The sequence below is a fragment of the Elgaria multicarinata genome, chromosome 9 (assembly GCF_023053635.1).
Source record: "Elgaria multicarinata webbii isolate HBS135686 ecotype San Diego chromosome 9, rElgMul1.1.pri, whole genome shotgun sequence".
NCBI classification, from domain to species: Eukaryota; Metazoa; Chordata; class Lepidosauria; order Squamata; family Anguidae; genus Elgaria; species Elgaria multicarinata.
Genome location: NC_086179.1, coordinates 1,141,524 through 1,157,376, shown reverse-complemented (window position 1 = coordinate 1,157,376; position 15,853 = coordinate 1,141,524). Strand labels below are relative to the sequence as shown.

General features: G+C 57.4%; 1 protein-coding gene across 1 annotated transcript in view; it reads left to right on the top strand.

The window, feature by feature from the left end:
* Nucleotides 1–15,853, top strand: part of IMPDH1 (inosine monophosphate dehydrogenase 1) — a 38,423-nt gene that overhangs the window by 15,326 nt on the left and 7,244 nt on the right. Inside the window, exons 3-13 of the mRNA XM_063134456.1 lie at nt 763–811; nt 3,745–3,846; nt 5,482–5,556; nt 6,537–6,743; nt 7,117–7,204; nt 8,409–8,608; nt 9,629–9,719; nt 10,366–10,461; nt 11,799–11,942; nt 12,653–12,797; nt 13,711–13,854. Of these exons, the coding sequence (XP_062990526.1) occupies nt 763–811; nt 3,745–3,846; nt 5,482–5,556; nt 6,537–6,743; nt 7,117–7,204; nt 8,409–8,608; nt 9,629–9,719; nt 10,366–10,461; nt 11,799–11,942; nt 12,653–12,797; nt 13,711–13,854 (1,341 nt within the window). The remainder of the gene's footprint in view (nt 1–762; nt 812–3,744; nt 3,847–5,481; nt 5,557–6,536; nt 6,744–7,116; nt 7,205–8,408; nt 8,609–9,628; nt 9,720–10,365; nt 10,462–11,798; nt 11,943–12,652; nt 12,798–13,710; nt 13,855–15,853) is intronic.

Here is a 15,853-nt window from a genome sequence, read left to right as displayed (position 1 = left end):
CGCGCGTTGTAAACAGGCTTCTGCCGCCCCTCCAGCCTCGTTGCTTTGCGTGTCTGAGCTGGGCCGGGGCAGACGGGGATGGGCCAGGCACGGCCGCTTGGGGTCGGGAGGCACGGCAGTTGGACCTCGCTTGGCAGTCGCCCCGCAAGTGTTTGCGGGCCCAAGCCCTGCCTCTACAGTGGCTGCCTGTGGGGGAGATGTCCCGGCATTCCTCTCTGGCCCTCGGTTTGTTTTATGCTAGGGAACCGCTGCTGGGTTGGGAGCGCAGGCCGGGGCTGTTTTCCATGCACAACCCCTCCCCGAGGGCAAGGAGCAGGGCCGCGTGAGCTGTGTGTCCAGGCACGTGGAGCTGGCCTCGCCGACTCCTGGCTTGCAACGGGGCAGACGCCGGCAAGAGGCCGTCGCTCAAATAGCTCAGCAAGCGCCTTCTCTGTTCCCCCGTTCCGCACGTGCTCCAGGCGACCGCCACGAGCTTTCTTGGCCCGGCTGCTTCTCTCGGCCTTGCCGTTTATTGAGCCGGCTGTCCGTCGGCCTCTGCCCGCCTTGCTGGGCCTTCTGCCTGACGCTGTTCAGATCAGCTGCCTACCTGGAGAACGTGGCGCGTGGGTGCGCCTGATGCCAGATGACACGGGGTGCACTGCCCGTGTAGGCGGGCTTTCGGTTTGGTGAGCCTGTTCTACTTCCCCAAGTTCCTGGGTGCCGCTGTAGCCGTGGCTGGGCGACAAGGATGACATGACGGCCAGCCTTTTTCTGTTTCCACAGTGACTTCCTGATCCTGCCTGGCTTCATTGACTTCACAGCGGATGAGGTGGTGAGTTTGAGTCCTTGGCTGGCCCATGGCCCTTATTCTATCTATATCTATCTATCTATCTATCTATCTATCTATCTATCTATTTTATTTATTTAAAATATTTCTTGGCCACCTTAGAATCATAGAATCATAGTAGAGTTGGAAGGGGCCTACTGTGTGGGGCCTTTCCATTTGGGATACTTCATTCCCTGAGCAACTGAAGGTGTTCCTTTGAGCAGGTCAGATCATAGAACCATAGAATAGTAGAGTTGGAAGGGGCCCCTAAGGCCATGGAGTCCAACCCCCTGCTCGATGCAGGAATCCACCCTACAGCATCCCTGACAGATGGTTGTCCAGCTGCCTCTTGAAGGCCTCTAGTGTGGGAGAGCCCACCACCTCCCTAGGTCACTGGTTCCATTGTCGCACTGCTCTAACTGTCGGAAGTTTTTCCTGATGTCCAGCCGGAATCTGGCTTCCTGTCACTTGAGCCCGTTATTCCGTGTCCTGGTATGAAGTCAGAGGGTCCTATAAGATGAGAGGTGAGCCCAGACAGAGCCAGACACCAGGTGCACCTAGCTCCATCGTGTCTACTCTGGGCAGGTGCAGCCTGGTCTCTCCCAGCCTTGAGCTTCTTGTACAGCTGTGCTCGAACGGATGCGCTGGATCGTGTCAGAGGCCTCTCCGGTCCAGTCTCCTTTTTTCCCCCCCGATGGCCGACCGGATGCCTCTGGGAAGCTCCCAAGCAGCACAGCGCGTGAAAGAGCAATAGGCACCCCCCACACCCACTCGTGCTCCCCAGGAACTGGTGCTGAGACGCCCGCTGCCTTTCCTGAAGTTGGTGGTCTAATCTGAGTTCAAATTTGCACCTTTCCAACCCAGAGGGTGGAGCAGGACCGGCGTCCAGGCCCACCGGCTCAGGAGGGCAATCGGTTCGTGCAGTGAAACACAAGGCCCCCAGCTACCGTCTGCGTAGAGAAAATAGTGTTATTCACTTGAAGACATGGTAACGTTAGCATTTAGGAAATGTTCTAAATGCTCAGAGAAGGTCATAAGAAGGCAATTGGAAAACAAGCCCACGAAACGATATCAGTGGCTTTCGGAATGGCATCGAAAGGGCGTCAGTGGCGCCATTTGCATCGTAGGCGTCCCCCTGCCGTCCCCTTCAGCCTGACCTCAGCGTGGACCACTGGGCCCCAAACAGCCACTGTGACCCGTCAGCCTCAGGGTGCTCTGCGGGGTTTTCACCCCCTGCTTCCCCCACTCCAGCAGGCCGGCTCAGTTCTGGTCCCAGCTTTGCCTGCAGCGTTGGGCGAAGTACTTCCACGCTCCCCAGTAGGGAGGGCAGCATTAAACGCTGGGGACTTCTGAGTTTCCGCTTCTCTTTCTGCAACAGCTCCGTTGTAGCACCAGCCGGGGATACCCCAGCCCCAAAGTCTCTTGCAGGGCTTGGGGGGAGGTGGGCCGTGCACAGAGCAGACCCACGGCAGCTCCTGAGGGGCCAGAGGTGCTGGTGGGCTCTGCATGCTGGGGGAAGTGGGAGGGGGGAGCTGGGGCGCGGGGGTCGGCAGCGGCGGTGGCCTTGTCCTCCGACCGGCCCGGGCGCTCTGCCGTTGCACCCCTGGGGTCTGGGGGCGTTCTCTTGGGCTTCCTGACCTGGGCTTAGCTGGTGGGGAACTGTTGTGGGTCAGGGATAGGGGGCTGTGCTCTCTGGGGGGCACCAATCCTACCTGGATTAGTGCAGGGTGGGGGTTGTACAGGCAGGAGGGTGGGGCGGCGTGGGGGGTTAGGTCAGAACGGCTGGGCTTTGCTGCCCCCTAGTGCCAACTTGGCTTCAGTGTGGAGAGTCGCTGTTTTGGCCGGAGCTCAAGTTTTCCCCAAGCTGGGGTCCTCCAGAGGTGGCTGGGGGATTATGGGAGTTGTAGTCCGACACCTCCGGAGGGCTCCAGCTTGGGGAAGCCTGCCTCACCTCTTCAGTTAATTTGCCTTACAGTATGTGCCGTGCTTGGTTTCACAACGTGCCCTTATTGGAGTTAGGTTACCTTTTATTCCAGGTTTGCAGGTGGCGACGTGAATCGCAGGGCGAGGGGCTTTCCACGAGGACCCCCAAGAGGTCTCTGTCGGGGTGGGCCGTGAACTGGGATCCACACACACACACACCCAGCGCCCTTGACCTATATTGAGTCACCGTCACACGTCAGATGAACAAGTGTCTTAGGGAAACGAGGGCCAGAGATGCGAGGGAGGGGTCTGGTTGTGTGTGTGGGGTTTTTAAATAGGTTTTTTATAGGAAACGTGCAGACAAATTGTCACCTGAGTACAGCGTTTTAGTATTTGTGAGCGCACGCAGCCATTCCAAATACGTGGTCGTGAAGGGAGTCCTGAGGGTCGGCTCCTGTAGCGATAATCTCGTCAGGGCTAATTGGGCCGCGCTGATTTGTTGGCTAATCTGCCAGCTGAGCTGGTGAAGGTCGGGCCAGGGAACGGAGGGGCGGAAATGCCCAACCCCAACTGAGAGTGGCTGGTCAGCTGGCGCGTTGGTGCGGCCCCTGGGCCTCCTCCTTCGCAGCCCTTTTCTTTGGTTGCCGAGACCAGGCAAGTGTCAGAGACTTCCCAGCTCTGGCCCTGGGTGCATCCCTTTGCCCCTGAGTCGCCCGTCTGAGTTTTGACATTCAGCTAAATCCCTTTCCGTTACATTTTATGCAGAGATGGGGAAAGATGTGCTTCTCTCTCTCTGCTAAGGATGGTTGCATGTGAGTTTGCAGTCTGACTTCCGGCCTGCTCCCCGCTGTGCTGCGTGCCTACGGCTGGGGTGGGGTGTCTCCAGCCCCTCCCTCTTCGTAGTGGACGCTCGATTCCCACTGGTGGTTAGAGATGGGCCCCTCTTAATGCGGCACCTGGCTGGCCCTGCGCTCTGGTAGGACCGTTCAGGGCTGACGCGCTTCTCTCCTCTGAAGGACCTGACCTCGGCGCTGACCCGCAAGATCACCTTGAAGACGCCGCTCATTTCCTCCCCTATGGACACAGTGACAGAGTCAGACATGGCCATCGCGATGGCGGTGAGCACCTGCCGGAGGGGGGGGCTTTAATGGGCCCCTTTCGTGTCTCTTCTCCCTGCCCTGATGAGAGCCCTGAGAACCCTCTGTGGCTGCTTAAAGGAGAGCAGCCCTTGCACCTGGTGTCATAGAACCATAGAATAGCAGAGTTGGGAGGGGCCTCCAAGGCCATCGAGTCCAACCCCCTGCTCCATGCAGGAATCCACCCTAAAGCATCCCTGACAGAGGGTTGTCCAGCTGCCTCTTGAGAGCCCCTGAGAACCCTCTGTGGCTGCTTAAAGGAGAGCAGCCCTTGCACCTGGTGTCATAGAACCATAGAATAGCAGAGTTGGGAGGGGCCTCCAAGGCCATCGAGTCCAACCCCCTGCTCCATGCAGGAATCCACCCTAAAGCATCCCTGACAGAGGGTTGTCCAGCTGCCTCTTGAGAGCCCCTGAGAACCCTCTGTGGCTGCTTAAAGGAGAGCAGCCCTTGCACCTGGTGTCCATGGGGGCTGGGACCTAGATTTCTGTCTCTGAGAGATTCCCGGGTGGGAGGTGGGGGGTGGAGGCAAGGGAGCTCCAGCCTTGCAACGCTCTGGGTCCACTACTTTCGTCAGTAGCTTGGCAGGGCAGGAAAGCAGCGCCCGGAGCCTGGCAGAACTTGACCCAGGGCCGTGCAATGCAGCTGCACCCAGCAAAGGCATTTCTTTGTGGCCAAGGCTTTGCTTGCGCTGCTGGCTGATCAGCTGCCACAGAGATCTCCTCTGGGTCAGATCGGCTAGTGGCTCCGTGGGGGCGCCTAAGAACACAAGAAGAGCCCTGCTGGATCAGACCCAGGGCCCGTCTAGTCCTGCGCCCTGTTCACACCATGGACAAACAGGAATCCACAAGAAACAGCACCCTCCCACCCATGTTCCCCAGCAACGGATGTAAATAGGTTTACTGCCTCTGATAGTGGAGGTTGCACGTATCCATGAGGGCTAGTAGCCATTCACAGCCTTCTCCTCCAGGAATTTATCCAAACCCCCTTTTAAAGCCATCCAAATTGGTGGCCATCACTACATCTTGTGGTAGTGAGTTCCATAGTTTAACTCTGTGCTGTGTGAAGAAGTCCTTCCTCTTATTTGTCCTGAATCTCCCACCAGTCAGTTCCATGGGGTATGACCCCTTTGGGTTCTAGCATTATGGGAGAGGGAGAAAAATGTCTCCGTCTCCACATTCTCCGCACCAGGCATGATTTAACAATCTCTTAGCCTCCTTATTTTCCAAGCTAAATGATCCCAGCTGTTGTAACCTTCCCTCATAGGGGAGATGCTGCAGGCCCTGGAAGCTGCCTTGGGTGGGCCTAGAAATAAAATAATATATATATATATATATATATATATATATATATATATATATATATATATATATTTAAAATTGCTAGAGCGTGTTGCTTGTGTGAGGTGTTCTGCTGGCAGCTTCCAGCAGTCTACCGGTGGCCCTTCGCACTCTGGGGGGGGGGAGCAGTGGGGGGAGCACAGAGGTGGCTCTCTGTGGGCGGGCTCCGCAAACTGCTGGGTTGGACCCTGTTGTCTCTTACACACACCCCGCCCCCATCTTTGGTTCTGTGACTTGGTTCTCTGCTTGTCTCCTAACCTCTGCTCCCCACCTGCAGCTTATGGGCGGGATTGGGATCATCCATCACAACTGCACGCCCGAATTCCAGGCCAACGAGGTCCGCAAGGTCAAGGTGAGCGGTGCTGGTGCTCCTGTCCACAGGTGGAGGGAGCCCTGGCGAAAGTGTGTGTGCGTGTGTGGAGGCAGGGAGCAGAACGCTGTGGGGAACAGGGCCGCCCCTCGCCCTCGCCGGCCTGGGCTCCCGGGGGATTTACCTGCCCGCCCACCTGCCCAGGCCAGCCTGCCTTTGGTGCTCCTGCCCTCGCTGATGTTCTGGACTGCTGCCAGCAGCAGCCTCGGGGCCAGCCCCGGCCCATCGGGTTCCTCTGATGTTTCCTGTCTGGCCCCGATCCTTATGACTGGCTTCAGGCGGGTGGAAGAGCTTGGCGGAAGAGGAGACTGGGAGGAGGGGAAGGGGCTCACGGGGGGCTCAGGGCCTTGCATGGGACGCCTGCCTCTGGCTTCAGTGGGTGCTGTTTCATTGCGGGCTTTGGGAATTTGCGCTGGGTGTATTTCGCCGCCCCCAAAGGCACGGCAAGCCTTTGGCTCCCCCCGCAAGGGGATCGTGAAGTCCTTACACAGCTGTAAATCACCTCACGGCTGCAAATAGCCGACGGTCCAACAAATCACAGGATATATTCAAACGTTTGCCTGTCTTGCAGCAGCCCACTTTAGCAAAGGTTTTGTTTTAAGAGTAGCAAGCTCCTAGTCCACACTCTTCTTCTGTAAAGACTTTTGGAAAAGATGTGGCAGCCCTGCCTCATTCTGTGGGGGTGGGTGTTTGGGGGTGGGGAGCAGGTTGCAGGGGGTCCCGGCTTCTCTGCCAGGGCTTGGGGGAGGAGAGGGCAGGGGTCTAAGACCGCGCCTGGGCAGGACGTGCTTGGAGAAGTGAGGATGGGCGGGGGGGAGGGACAGGCGGGGCTGAGGGGGGAGGAGGGCACCGCTCCGTGTAGCTCATGGGGGGCGCTAGGGTTGTGAGCAGCCTTCAAAAGCAAGAGCCCTTTCCCTTCTCCCCCTCCCCGCTCTTTCCTCGCCCCCACCCGTGCACTACAGAAATTCGAGCAGGGCTTCATCACAGACCCGGTGGTGCTGAGCCCGACCCACACAGTAGGAGACGTCTTTGAGGCCAAGATCCGGCACGGCTTCTCAGGCATCCCGGTCACCGAGACGGGCAAGATGGGCAGCAAACTCGTGGGCATCGTCACCTCCCGGGACATCGACTTCCTGTCCGAGAAGGACTACGGCGTCCCGCTCAGCGAGGTGGGCAGGCAGGGCTGGCCCCGGGCCCCGGGAACGCCAGCCCCCCTCCCCAACCCGGTGGCTGCCTCATCCACTCCCGAGGCCCTGGAAGGCTCAATGGACAAGACGCCAGCTGGGTGGAAGCCAGCCCCACGGCTGGGCAGACCCTGCCAAGCTTTTGGGCGCTCGGGGCTGCTGGCCAAGCAGGGTGCTGAGGCCTGCAGTTCCCCATGTGTCTCCGGGACAAGCTGGATGCTGAGGGCTGGGATCCCCAGAGGCCCCCGGGGCCTCCTGCTTGAAGCATTTGGAGCTCAGTGGGGGCTGCCGATGTAGGGGGGGGTTGTAGGGGGGGCTGTCTCCCTCAAATCAGCCCCGTGTCCTCCGCCCTGTGCAGGTGATGACGAAGCGTAACGACCTTGTGGTGGCCCCTGCTGGCGTCACCTTAAAAGAAGCGAATGAGATTCTGCAGCGGAGCAAAAAAGGTACCGGCAGGGAGCGGGATCGAGTCCACCAGGGATTGGGGGGGTGGCAGTTCTGGCATGCTGAGAGGCCAAGCCCAGACCTCCCTTTGGTGGCAGTGCAGGGCGACGGGAGACCCGGGTTTCCGCGGGCTGGTCAAGGCAGCGGGTGTGGCACTTGGCCTGCTTGGGGCTGCAGGGTGATACGGGGTGGGCAACATCTGGGAGCCTGGGGACCACATCAGCACACAGACCCAAACCCACCAGGGGGGCCACCCCACCCCCACCAAATTTGCCGTGGTTTTGCGCTGGCTGTGTGCCTCGATGCCAAAGGGAATCATACTTCCGGGAGGTTCCCGAGAGTGCAAGCCTGTGTGCGAAGCAGGCCTGGGCTTCCTCTGCGATCCCTGTGCTTGTTGACCCTGTCAGCACAAAACAGGCAACGGGAGCGAAGAGCAGGCCAGTCAGCCGCTTCCTCTTTGCGTGGCAGCGTGGCAGTGCGGTGGTGGCGGGCAGAGTAGTAGCGGCAGGGAAGCACCTGGGGGGTGGGCATGAATGGCCATCGGGGCCGTAGGCAGCCCACGCTGTGCACCTTTTCTCCGTGTATGCCTTCTCACCCGTGTTGTTCCCTCCGCCCCCCCTGCAAATCCTCCGTTGGTTGGGATGATTCGACGCTTCCTTTCCCAGGCCCAGGACAGACCCATGGGGTGGGGGGCAGCAGTGACTGGCGGGGGACGGAGAGACAGGGACACAGTCAGGCCAAGCGTTGAGGGTCCCGGCATGTGGCTCACGGGGTCCACTCTTCATCTCTGTTTGTTGTTGTTATAGCTACTTATATCTCGCCTTTTGCCCACTGCTGGGCCTAAAGGTGGCATTACAGAAATTAAAACATATACATTTAAAACCTATAAATGGAGATGCACAAGAGTTAAAACTACATTAAACATATCCCAATGTTAAAACATTTAAAATGACCATTTTAAAAAGTCCTTGGCGCAGACGGAGGTCCAGATCATCCACCAAAGGCCTGCCGGAAGATAAAAAAGTCTTTGCCTGCCTCCTAAAGCGCATCGGGGGTGGGGGTGGGGGGCGCAGAGTGGGGCGGGGGGAAGGCACCCCTGAGTGCCGCCGTGTGAAGGAAAGGTCCTTCCCCGAAGGGGCGCCCGCCTGCCCGCCGGCCCGCCCGCCCTCTTGCCAACCACCTCGCTGCCTCCTGCTGTCCTTACAGGGAAGCTCCCCATTGTGAACGACGTGGATGAGCTGGTGGCCATCATTGCCCGCACGGACCTCAAGAAGAACCGGGACTACCCGCTGGCCTCCAAGGACTCTCGCAAGCAGCTGCTCTGCGGGGCGGCCATCGGCACCCGCGAGGACGACAAGTACCGGCTGGACCTGCTCATGCAGGCTGGCGTTGACGTGGTCGTGCTGGTGGGTACCGCCTTCCTCCTGCCCCACTGCCCAGGGGGGTGCTGGGGAGCCAGCTTGCACTCCTGTGGGGCAGTAGGGCGTGGCAGGTCGGGCCCATCTGAGGCCGAGGGCAGGGCTGGGGAGGGCAGCGATGGGGGCCTGAAGCGCCTCCCCGCCCCCACAAGCCCATGGAGCAGAATTGGATTCTCTCCATCGTCTGCCGGTGTCGCTCAAGAGGAAATGCTGCGATTCTGCACCCAGAAAAGCCTGATTCTGCGATCTGCACCAAGACGTCCATTTCCGCATTCTTCCTTCCTTCTGCCAGTCTTGTTCTGGGTTGTTGTCGATATACTGAATCTCGCTCAGTCTTGCCTGCTTTGCGTCTTAAGGTTTTTATTTTATTTCTTTACCGGTGGGGCGCTCGTGTTGCTTCCAAGCAGGGCTTTGCAGCCAGAGGCCTGGAAACTTGCCTCAGAAAGGAAAGCCGAGAGAAAGCCCAGTGCCGTTTCGTTCTGCCCCTTTTTATGCTCCTGCGGTTACGGCAAATGCCCGCTGCTGCCCCTGCCCCCCTGCCGTTCTTTTGCCTGGAATCCCGTGTGTGTGTGTTGGTTCCTCAGCTCAGAGAGGACGGTTCAGTCATAGAATCATAGAATAGCAGAGTTGGAAGGGGCCTTCAAGGCCATCGAGTCCAACCCCCTGCTCAATGCAGGAATCCACCCTAAAGCATCCACGACAGAGGGTTGTCCAGCTGCCTCTTGAATGACTCTAGTGTAGGAGAGCCCACAACCTCCCTAGGTAGCTGATTCCACCGTCGCACTGCTCTAACAGTCAGGAAGTTTTTCCTGATGTCCAGCCGGAATCTGGCTTCCTTTAACTTGAGCCCGTTATTCCGTGTCCTGCACTCTGGAAGGATGGAGAAGAGATCCTGGCCCTCCTCTGTGTGACAACCGTTTAAGTATTTGCAGAGTGCTATCCTGTCACGGTCTCTCTCTGGCTTCCCTGCTCTGATGGGTCCTTTCTCTTCCTCTTTCTGCTGAAAAGGATTCGTCTCAGGGAAATTCCGTGTATCAGATCAGCATGATCCACTACATCAAGCACAAATACCCGGAGCTGCAGGTCATCGGTGGCAATGGTGAGCTTCTAGATGGCCTTGGCGGGGGGCCCTGCCCTGCCCTGCCCTCCCCACAGACGTAACTTTTGGGGGTTTTAAGCTAAGAGAATTAAGGATTTCTTCTGGGCAGTTGACGCTCTGGGGGAAAATAAGAGCTAGAAAGGGAAGTGATCAACATCTGAAACATAAAAGCCTAGCCTAGCATCTTGCTTCCAACAGTGGGCAGGCCAAATGCTTCCAGTAACCCCGCAAACAGGGTGAGCAGGTAAAAGCACCCACCCCGTGGCTTCTTCTCAGCACAGGGGATTCAAAGGTAGAGTGCCTGTGCATAGGGAAGCTCCAGTGGGTCATCTTAACTAACAGCCGTCGATAGAATGCCCCCCACGTTCCTCCCCCCCCCCCCCCCGAATGGGAGTCAACCCTTCTGGGGCGATGAGCGCTGTGAGATGTGGAAAGGCAGGCCGTGGTCGTTGGACGTCGAAGGGGAAGGCAGACACGGCACGGGGTGTGGGTGTGGCAGAGGGGGCCCCACCAGGCTGAAGGAGGAGCCGCTCCCGCCGCCCCCGCCCCCTGACGTTTGAGCCCCCCTGGAGCTTCCCCGCAGCCCTTGGCTTGCCGGCCAGGTATTTCACGGGCGCCTTTGTTTTCTCTCCTATGGGATGCACAGTGGTGACAGCAGCCCAGGCCAAGAACCTCATCGACGCCGGCGTGGATGCTCTGCGTGTGGGCATGGGGTGCGGCTCCATCTGCATCACGCAGGAAGGTGAGCCCCGGGGAGCGGGGAAATGCCGTGGCGGACTAGTGCTCCTGGGGCCAGCGGTCTGGGTGGAGAAGGAAGCCGGCGGGGGGCTTAGCGTACGCCCCAGAATCTCTTTCCGTTCCTAGAGGTAAGAAGGTGGGATGTAATAGCCATGGAGACTGCCTCTGAGCATGCGCAGAGGGCGTTTCCCTCGTGGCTGAGTCAGCCTGTCGGGGACCAGGGGGCGTGTCGTCCAGGCAGCCGTGAAGCCTGCCTGCGACGCTGACCTTCGCTGCTCATCTGAACGGGGACGTGGGAACGGGAGAGCGGCTTACGCGTGTGCGTCTTTGCTATCTGTGCTGGCGGGCTAAAAGGAAGTGGGGCGGCCCCCAGAGAAGCTGCCCCTGGGTTTAGCATCGGTCAAGGCCTCAGGGACCGTTTACCCTTGACTGAGCCCTGTAGTAGCGCCATGTCCTTTACCAAGAGGGGCCGCTCTGGTCCTCCTGGATGCCAGCTCAGTACTGAGCCCCCTGAGGGAAGGGAGCGGAGGCCTGGAAGGCCCTGCAGCGCTTCCGAGGAAGGGGCGAAGCGTTGGGGGGGGGGAGGCGGAGGGAAACCAAGCCTGGGTGCCTAGAACTAGCAGTCAATGCCCAGCTGAGGTCCTGACATTTGGTAACCATCACGTCTGTACAGGAAGCACAAGGCACATGAGCGGGGTATCATATGTGTAGTAGGTGTGTGGGTGTGTGTCTATGTGGGTTTCGCCGCCAGCAAAACAGTCTGGCCTCCCCCGCCCCCCAGTCCACAGATGTGAGTCAATCCCCAAATTCTGCCACGGCGGGGGACGGGGACCCTTTATGGTGACTGAGTGCCTGCTGACAAACCTTGCTGCATTCTTCTGCTTGTGTCCTTTTTTAAAATTAATTAATTTATTTATTACATTTTTATACCGCCCAATTGCCAAAGCTCTCTGGGCGGTTCACAAAAATTAAAACCATAATAAAACTACCAACAGGTTAAAAACACAAATACAAAATATGTATTTTATTTTGTTTGCAAATGTGCATGTGTGAAAATGTATTTACTGGCAAAGCAGGAGTTGACTTGAAGTTGAGTCTGATGCTGTCTTGTGTTTACTCTGAAACCAGAAGCTATCTGAGCTGTTTGAAGATCTTGTCTTCACCAGCTTAATTCATAGGGGGAGTGGGGTGGGGGGAATAGATGAAGAGTTCTGTGTCACCTGCTGAAGAATTCTGTGTCACTCAAAAGTTTGCCTGTTTTTCAGGGGCCAGGGATGCAGAGGGCTGCATGAGACCTCGGGGTGACCTTGTAGTGACTGCCCCTCTTTCTCTCTGCTTCAGTGATGGCGTGCGGCCGGCCTCAAGGCACGGCGGTGTACAAAGTAGCAGAGTATGCCCGCAGGTTCGGCGTACCCGTGATAGCCGACGGCGGCATCCAGACTGTGGGCCATGTCGTCAAGGCACTCTCTTTGGGAGCCTCCACGGGTGAGTTGGGAGAGGAACTGCCTGGCAGGTGGGCTTCCTCATCTTTCTGAGTGTGGAAGACCCTCACCCCCAGTGGTCATGCTTCGCTGTGTCTGATGGGTAGAGATTGTAAAGATCTCTGTTGTGTGCTGCCTTTCAATGAGGCGTGCTCCGTAAAATCCTAGCATTTTGAAAGAATTAATTAAAACTCCAGGGTGTTGCCTTCCTTCCTTCCATGTCCCAGTTCTTCTGTCTCCTCTCGCTTGGGGGCAGGTGAGGGTACCTCTGGTGTCACCGCAGGGCGTCTCCTCCTGTACACGTAGCTGTTTGTGATGTGCATCCATCAGCATTCGTACCCTGCCTTTTAAACATGCTCCGTGTTTATTCCTTGAAGGTTTGGGGTGGGGCAGGGGCCCGTGCGTCTCCTCAGCCCTTTCATTTTTGCTACGCTCCTGTGAGGTAGCCTAGGCCAGAGAGAGTTCCTGGGCCCGGGTTCTCAGTGAGCTTTCGGGCTGAGCGAGGATTTGAACGCAGGCCTCCCTGGCTGGCACACTGGCCAACCGCTGCACTCCAGCGTCACAGGGATGCTCAGTGTTTGAGCGTGTGGAGCTACGGGAAGCGGGGCAACGAGCCCCCCAAAGTCTCTGGGGGTGGGGTGGGGTGGGGGGTTTCCGCAGCCCATGGCTTCCGCCTCGGGTTTGTGACCTGCCTCCTTCCTTCCCGCTCCCTAGTAATGATGGGCTCCTTGCTGGCTGCCACCACGGAGGCTCCGGGCGAATACTTCTTCTCGGATGGGGTCCGGCTGAAGAAGTACCGGGGGATGGGCTCCCTCGACGCCATGGAGAAAAACAGCAGCAGCCAGAAGCGTTACTTCAGGTGTGGCTTTGGGTGGGGGGGGAGCTGGGGAGCTGGGGAAGGAGGCTTTACCTGCGCAGGAGAAGGGCGGAGGGGGGGGCGGAGGGGAGGTTGCTGCTGCTGCTGCTGTTGTCATGGCCTCTGTGCGCGTGGTCCCCTCCGGATTCCAAGAGGCTCCTGCCCCAGGGAGCTTCCAATCAGGGCCAGACTTTCCCAACCTGGCACCCTCCAGATGTTTCGGAGTTCAACTCCGTGTTCCTGGCCATTGGCCATGCTGGCTGGGGCTGATGAGAGTTGAAGTGTGAGGTGTCTGGAGGGCACTGGGTTCGGGAAGGCTGACCCCAGCAAAGCCCCGCTGTCTTGCCCCTCTGGCGGGGTGTGGGCTTTGCATGCGCGTAACCGTGGCCATGCACAAAGGCCACCTGAGATGCTGAGGGTGGCGAGAGGCTACTGGGCATCAGCTGGCCTTCCGCGTTTTTACGTAGCGCTTTGAGGATGCTCAAAGCATTTTGCGGCATTATTTATTTATTTATTTATTTATTTATTTATTCATTTCATTTCTATACCGCCCAATAGCCGAAGCTCTCTGGGCGGTTCACAAAAATGGTTATTATTATTATTTGTATCCTACCTTTTGCCCAAGGCAGCAAAATTTAAAACATATACATTTTAAAACCTATGAATACGTGACCTTGTTGCAATCCCTTACTTACAACGGTAGGCTGCTAATTCCTTTCCTCCCTACATTGCAGACGGAAGGGCCGGGGGCGGAGAGAGTGGGCGCTGCTTGCCTCAAGTGCCCCAGCCAGATGGGGGCAGAGGCAAGGTTTGCACTGGGCTCTTGCCGGCGCGTGGCTCCGTCTCTCGGCCACTTCCCGGTGGGGCTGGAAATAGCCCGTCACCCTCCCGCCCCTCTTCCCGCCTTGCCTTTCAGCGAGGGGGACAAAGTGAAGGTGGCTCAGGGCGTTTCAGGATCCATCCAGGACAAGGGATCCATCCAGAAGTTCGTGCCCTACCTGATTGCTGGCATCCAGCACGGCTGCCAGGACATCGGCGCGAAAAGCCTTTCCATTCTACGGTGAGTCGATCCGTGGGGCCAGTCCAGTGGCCGAGGGGCTTGGGGCTGCTCCCCCTCTCCCCAGTATTTTGAATTACACCCAGCTGTGCCTTCAGGGCAGCCTCAGGGTGTCGTGTTCCTCAGGAAATTCCTGCTTTCCATGGGAGGCCAATGACAAGGCCTAATCCACAAAGCTTTTATTAAGCAACAAACATCTCTTCTACCTGAAGAGAATCTAACCTCTTGGAAATGTCCCCCTAGGCAAAACTATGCAAACTAAGCGAGACAATTGTGGGATCAAGGAGAACAGGAAGCCTTTTCCCAAACACCCGTAACTTCAGAGAGCCTGGTGCGGCGGCAGGTTCTGGCACAATGCTAGCCGGACCGACTTTCTCACGCCTTCCTTCCTCCCCGTGCGTTTGAGCTTCCGGTGGACCCTAGCATCAACTAGCTTGTTGGGCGCTCTCCTCCGGAAGAAAGCTCACTTCATAGAATCATAGAATAGTAGAATTGGAAGGGGCCTACAAGGCCATCGAGTCCAACCCCCTGCTCAATGCAGGGATCCACCCTAAAGCAACCCTGACAGATGCTTGTCCAGCTGCCTCTTGAAGGCCTCTAGTGTGTAGGATTTGGCCTTGAGGAGATAAACTCTGGAGAGGTCTGACTCCCAGCTGGGGAATTGCCCATGAGAGCTTCCTCCCCCACTGGTCCAGGCTGGCTGGTGTCTGGTGCCGCCACCTCTAGGTCCGAATCTGATTCTGATTGATTACTTGAAACACCTTCTCCCAAAACAGGGGCAGTAGGGTTAGACTTGACACAGGGGTTCAGAGATGGCACGCTTGTGGGCAGCTCCCCTGGGCTTTCCAGGGCTTAGTAGTCACAGGTGTTTCCGAAATCATGTCTCTCCCAGGCAGAGGCTGTTGGGGGTGAGTGGGTGGGCAGCCTGCCATGGGGGCAGCGTGGGGGGGGGCATGCCTTGGCAACTGTAGCTGAAGGGGAACGTTCCATGGAGTCAAAGTGTGGCATCTCCGCGTTGCTCTGGCACCCCGAAACTTGAGAGGAGGGGTGCCCCATTGCCATGGCGAAAGCTGGATCTGTCTCTCTCCCCCCACCCACCCACCCAGTTCCTGTGGTACCTGTCCCAGCTTCAGCAGGCAGAGCTGCATCTCGCTGATGGCACGGCTGCCACAGAATTATGCTCTGAGATGTAAAATACTCCGTAAATCTTGGTCATAACCTGTGCTTTTCCCCCATGTTCCGAAGGTGGGTGGTGTGTATGTGTGAAATGGGTTGAAATAACTTCATTTTTTTCTCGACTGCTGTCAGCACCAAACTAGCGTCATTCGTGTGACTCAGAAAATCTATATAAAATAGACTCATTCTAGGGAAAGAATGACGCAAATCCATTATAGGTAGTTGCATCTGTAGCTAAAGAGTATTTTCAGTCTTTTTCTCCCCAAATGTCACTCGCTGCTGCCACCCCTCCCCCACCCCCACCATGCAAAGGACCTTTTTTTCTTGGCATTTTTTTTAAAAAAAACTTTGTTGCCCAAACCCACTGAAGCAAAGCACATGATTTCTCCCTTGGTCATCGCACTGTGTGGGGCCTTTCCCTTTGGGATACTTTGTTCCCTGAGCAACTGAGGGTGTTCCTCTGAGCAGGTCAGATCATAGAACCGTAGAACAGTAGAGCTGGAGGGGGTCTCTAAGGCCATGGAGTCCAACCCCCTGCTCAATGCAGGAACCCACCCTAAAGCATCCCTGACAGATGGTTCTCCAGCTGCCTCTTGAAGGCCTCTGGGAGAGCCCACAACCTCCCTAGGTGACTGGTTCCATTGTCGTACTGCTCTAACAGTCAGGAAGTTTTTCCTGATGTCCAGCTGGAATCTGGCTTCCTGTGGAGTTTCAGCTGCTGCTGCGTAGACGGAGAACTTCTGCAGGCCCTGTTTCTCTTTGATGCCCTCAGGCCACTGTGGAGCGGGCGGGTGGCCTTCGGCCTGATTCAGCAGGGCTCTTTTTA